Genomic DNA, 6,000 nt, shown 5'->3' with positions numbered 1-6,000 from the left:
TTGTCTTTCTCCACTGGTGACCATGGATATGGATAGAGAAGCTAAAGGATGGCGCTGTGTGGAGGAGTGTGTGTCTCACAGCTTTGGCTCATTTTGTGCAGCAGTGTTGAAACACTTGCAGTTTAGTCTCACAACCCCCTTTATTTTTTTTAAATAAAGGAATGATTGAGAAATTGGATTTTTTTTTTTTTTTTTTTTTTTGTGCAAAACATGTAGAAAGTGGAGGCCATGTTCTGCAAACAGAGGTCTCTGCAGCCGTTTCATTTAGAAGTGTTAACGCCAATAACCAGGCTTTCAGGAGGAGGAGGAGGAGGAGGAGAAGGGGGAGAAGGAAGAGGAGAAAGAAGAGAAAGAGGAGGAGGGGTGCAATTTACTGATACTTGGCTGAGTTCTGACGCCAGCACTGAAGTGATGTAAGAGACTGAGGGAGGGAGAAAGCCGAGAAGGAGGAGAGAAGAAGTGGAAAGGGAGAAGAGAGAGAGAGAGATGGAGAGAGAGAGATAGAGTGGGAGGGGGGGGGGGGGGGGGGGCGGGGGGGGAGCTCACGAGCTCTGATATTCTCCTCAGTTTCGGAGACCCAGACAGAGAGCAAGTCCCCAGCGGGGATCCTGACAGAGGTAGGCTTGCTTTTCATCCTCCCACTCTGAACAATAAGAAGGCATCAACTTCATGTAAACTACCTCATAAACTCGCGTGTAGTTGCGTGGAATGCTTTGCATGCATTTGCCAGACACCGTGCTGAGTGGGTGTCGTGCAGTCCAGTTAAATCTGCAGGAACGCGTTGACTTAAAATGACCAAAAGAAACCATCAAGTGATCCGGACTCGTACCGTGGAAGCATTTCTAGTTAATTAATGACGTGTCTCGTGACGTGTGGATAATACCTAACGAGCTTGTTTGGCTTATCCCCCCCCCTCACCAGAGTAACTTTGAGTCCACGCAGCTGAGTGGGTCTCCAGGCTTTCAGCACCTCGGACAGCGACGCGCCGCGGCTCGGCACGCAGCTCAGCCGGGGGAGAGCGCGCAGAGCCCGGGCATCTCCCCCGCTTCCAGCCCGCTCAGGACATGGTCCTCTCCTGTCTCCGTTACCCCACGCGCCGCACTGGACATCACTGAGTCCATTGCATAAGAACAACAGAGAATGCCCTTGACAACAGTCCACGCAGAGTTGCGTTTAGCATGACTGCTGCACAGCGCGCGCACGGAGCAGAGGAAGACTCGGTGCCCAAACTGCTCTGAACCGTTTCCATGTTCTCCAGTTGAAGCTTCTTTTCCTGCCAGTTCAGCCTCCAGTTGTTCACACCACCATGTGGATTAGGCACCTCCTGCTGCTGCTCATCTACCTGGACCCGCTTTGCGTCCTGAGCGGCTCCGCTGGCGCCAAAAAACCCAAAGCGGCTCCACGGAAGACCCTCAAACCCACCGCGGTGCCCACGGTGGTCCCGCAGAAGACCCCGCAGCCCCCCCCGGCCAGCAACCACGACACCTGCCTGGGCTACTACGACGTGAGCGGCCAGTATGACAAAATGTTCGAGTGCAACAACACGGACCACCGGTACTGCTGCGGGACCTGCTACCTGCGCTTCTGCTGCGAGTACAAGAAGGACCGGCTGGACCAGAAAGCCTGCAGGAACTACCAGACCCCGGAGTGGGTCCAGACGGTCGCCCCGTCCCCGATCCCCACCGGGGAGACCTACAACCTGAGCATGGATCAGACCAACACCGCGGTCTACATCACCTGTGGGATCATAGCCTTCATCATCGTGCTGGGGGTGTCGGTGAAAGTAGCTTATGATAAAGCCACGGAGCCCCCGCAGGAGATGAACATCCACAGGTGAGTTAGGCACCACGGTGCGCGTGGGTCACACAGATCATCACATCAGAGCGTCATGCAGGCAGGCAGACACGTGAACCCGGTGGCAGGGAGAGGTCAAAGGTCAAAAGAGAGAGGATGGAGGTGACGTCAGAGGCAGTGGAGCTTTTTTTTTTTTTTTCTTTTTCTGTTTTTATCAGAAATAATGAAGTTTAAACTGAGAAGGCAGCAGATCTGCAGCTAAAGCCACAAGAATCAGGCTGGAGTCATCGCAGAGGAGTGGAGAGCGACTGGTGTGTGTGTGTGTGTGTGTGTGTGTGTGTGTGTGTGTGTTATCATTTACATTAGAAAAAGAAAAACAAGTGTCATGTTTGGATAAACAGCTCAGATAGTTACTTCATGAGGAAACAAGTCAAGGCAACCAGCTGTCAAACATCATATTTCAGCAGCTCACCCCAACCCCCCCCCCCCCCCCCCACATGCACATCAGTAACAGGCTGTCTGCGAGGTGGGGGCGTTTGGCAGGGTCCTACCTCCTCAGCTGGCTCCTTCTGGGGGGGGGGGGGGGGGGGGGGGGGGGGCTTTACGTCGTCCTCCTCTGCCTTCTCCTACATCAGTCAACAAACGCTGACACACGTCTTTTCCCTGAAGGTTGAATCTTTTTTTTTTTTTTTCCTCATTGGATTCATTATTCAACACTTGAGCAATTTTAAGGCTGTGAATAATAGATGGTGTTAACATTAGGACAGTGTGAAGGGCGTGGGACACGCATGCATGTTCAATAAAAAGCAGGAAGAAGATGGTTGGGGGGGGGGGGGGGGGGTGAAATATTCATTTAAAGCAAAGGTTATGCTGCTGATACGTTTGTCGTGTAAAGCTCCGAGCTGCAGTGCTCTGAGAGTAATTTGATTTCCTCTTTCAAATGTGATGCCAGAATAAGCAAACAAACACTTTTTTTTAAACTTTCTTTCATCCCGATTGCTTCTCTCTCTCCCTCCACTCCTCTTCCTCCCCCTTCCTCCCCCCCTGGAGGGCTTCAGCCTTCCACATGCACCTGGTGCGGTCTGAAAAACATTCAAATTCAACCCAATTAGACAAGATGCTCGCACAGTCAATGTTGTTTCTCTTGCAAATGAACGTTCGTCATGTTCCCAGATGTGAAAAAGAAAAAAGGAAACAAGAAAACATGGAAAAAAGTACACTGTTAAAAACTTCATTTCTAGTTTTCTTGTATTATTTGACAATTACTGGATTTTTTTTTAAAAAGAAAATACTAATAAGATTGTTTAACATAAATAACATAAAGTGCTGTGAAAATATATACATTTTTAACAAAAAAAATATAACTTAATGTAATAATAAAATGCTGATAAATACTTTTAAAATAATAATTATATCAATAAAATGTCATTTAAAAAGAAAATTAAACACTAATACTGTTAATACTCTGGATTTATTTGATACTCTGTTGATTTCTGTTAAACTAAATGAAGTTTTTATAGATAATATTGAGGTTGAGGAGGACGAATTGAGGCTGGAGGGTTCAGGTTTAAGTCCCAGGACTGGTGACTAAGATTTACTGCTGTGGGTCCTTAAACAAACCTCTTAACCTCACAAATGGTCCCCTGGCACCAGAAACCAGGCAGCCCACAGCTCCCAGTTAGAACTGGAGCTTGCTGAAAAGTAATGAAATAGAATTTAACATTTTACATATTGTTTTATTATACTATGAATGAACCAAGCACAAGCATCTTCCATAAAACTGCATCAGAAAATCACTTCATAACAGCAACTCATTTATGAGTAGCTTAACTTGTTATAATGTTTGTATTAAACAATAAAAACCACAGAGATTCCACGTGAAAACAAAGTCCTAAACTGTTTTTCTATCATGGGATGTAAACGTGATTTTATCGTTGTGTTTCTGATTTTTTCCTGGCTGCTGGAAAATGACCATTTTTAACACATTTTTTACAGAGTAGAATTACTGACTAACACGCAACAGCGTAACAGTGTCTCAATAATTAGCAGAAATCTGGCAGAAAGCTGACTTCAGCTGTGATTTGAGAGGAATCCTTTGGTGCATTAACAGTTTCTTCTCCATCTCTCTGCACTTCCAGAGCCCTTGCAGACATCCTGAGGCAGCAGGGACCCATCCCCATCTCGCAGTATGACTGTGAGAATTTTGCAGCGATGAACGGCTCACCCAAAGACAACACACCAGTCAGAACCTCATCAAAGAACCACTACACCCCTGTTCACACGTCCAAATCCAACCATGGTAAGAGCTCCTCTCTGCGCCTGCGCAATGAGCCCGACAGCTCCACAAACGTCTGATTGTTTAGGTGTCAGGACAAGGGCGTGAATATAGACTGGAGGAAGATTTGGGGAGTTTAACCTGATGCCTTGCAGCCCTCCCAGCAAGTCTACGTGGAGCACTTCCAGTGTTTGTTCTCCATCTCTGTACAGACGTCTGCATGAAGAGCCCCCGCTGAGCCCCCCCTTTCAGCCACGGTAACATCCTGTAATCATCCGATTTCAGCAAAAGAGAAGTGCGAAAGGAGAGAGCGACAGAGGGGGGGTGAAAAGGGAGAAAGAGGGGCCTGTTAGTGGAGATAATTACAGGCTGGCGAGGTAGCACGACCCTGTCGACTCTGAAGTGACGACCTCTCGCTCAGTCAGCGGCTGAATCAGACCTGGAGCGCGTGGCGTGATTTAACCTCGCAATTCTGAGAACAGACGAGGGAGGAGGGGTGTGTGTGTGTGTGTGTGTGCGTGTGTGTGTGTGTGTGTGGAGGGGGGGGGGGGGGGGAGTAAATTGCAGAAATGGCCCTGAAAACTGCGTATGGAGGAAACAAGGAGGCCAGGAAGCCGGGCGGGCAGCAGGTTCTCAGACGAGGCAGGTGTTATCAGATGGGGAGAGGAGAAGACACTTGAGGAAAAGAACACAGATGGAAAATAATGAGATATTGCAAAAGGAGGCGCTGAGACGGAAAGAAACAGGAGCGTGTCAGGCTTTGGTGCAGGATGGGCAAAGAATTATACGCTGGGACGAACTGACGCTGCTGGTTTTGCAGATGTTGAAGCTCTACGGCGTTGTGATGAGGTGGTGTCATCGCCCTCAGCCTCCACCCACTCCCATAGACATGTTAAGTCCGGATGTGATGCATGTATAGAGAGTTATAGAAGCTAAACGAACCACACCCACCTCATGGATTTATAGATTTATTAACATTTCCCTTATAGGAAATATTCCTGGTTGCTCTGAGGACTCTTCAGCATGAGGTTTCTGCAGGATAAACCTAAAATACTGGAATTAAATCCATTTCTACACCAAATAATGCACATATCTGTCCTCTAAAAGTTAAAAAAAACACAGATTTAGTATGGTCTAAATGATCTAATACTACTATAAATATTGTGATTTATTCGTTCAAAAAGTGGTTTCAGCAGAGAAACCATTGGTTTTTCTTTCATTTCTCCATCTTATTATATTCCCACTGGATTTGAGTGTTTTTAACCAAACATCGACAAAAACCAACCACAAGCTGGTGCAGAATGTAACCCGAGGAACAGTAAATTGTTTATTAAATAAACTAATGGCAGACTCATCTGTGGGACTGAAACATGAAGCATCACAACAGATCTTCTCAAGTCAACAAGGAAAACTGGATATATTAACATACACTGATGTGGTGTCAGCTATGGAAGCTCAAAGTGGACATAATTCACAAATTCTGAATAATTTGTTTTAAAAAAGGCATATAAAATTATTATTATTATTATTATTATTATTATTATTATTATTATTATTATTATTGTTGTTATTATTATTATTATTGTTATTATGGCGTAACATCCTGAACTAACTGCAAAGTCACCAAATGTGAGTTAAAATTTATTCCCACAGTTATAGACTGACCGATCATTTCAGCAGGAACCGATAAAGAAAATCCTCCCAGTTATTTTGTCCTGGTTCTGTCACTGGTCCCATCATCACATGTCCCATGAACACTATGGATGACAGGACATCCGTCCAGCGGCTGCCTGAGCAAAGACAGAGAAAGGAAACTAAAACACGTAGAAGGGAACTGTTGCGATATGGCGGTGGTTGGACACGAGGCTGGTTAACAGAATGGAGAGATGTAGGGGAGGATGCCAACTGGTGAGGAGGTGAGACAATATAAA

At 46.1% G+C, this 6,000-nt stretch overlaps 1 protein-coding gene across 1 annotated transcript in view; it reads left to right on the top strand.

Moving 5' to 3' along the window:
* Positions 1-1,306: 1,306 nt before the first annotated feature.
* The window catches only part of LOC306772104 (shisa family member 6), a gene marked incomplete at both ends in the record, with an annotated part of 93,364 nt that continues 88,670 nt past the window's right edge, over positions 1,307-6,000 (top strand). Inside the window, 2 exons of the mRNA XM_079261516.1 lie at positions 1,307-1,833; positions 3,933-4,093. Of these exons, the coding sequence (XP_079117642.1) occupies positions 1,307-1,833; positions 3,933-4,093 (688 nt within the window). The remainder of the gene's footprint in view (positions 1,834-3,932; positions 4,094-6,000) is intronic.

The sequence above is a fragment of the Telmatherina bonti genome (assembly GCF_933228915.1).
Source record: "Telmatherina bonti genome assembly, chromosome: 21".
Classification (NCBI taxonomy): Eukaryota; Metazoa; Chordata; class Actinopteri; order Atheriniformes; family Telmatherinidae; genus Telmatherina; species Telmatherina bonti.
This window is presented reverse-complemented; position numbering and strand designations above follow the sequence as displayed.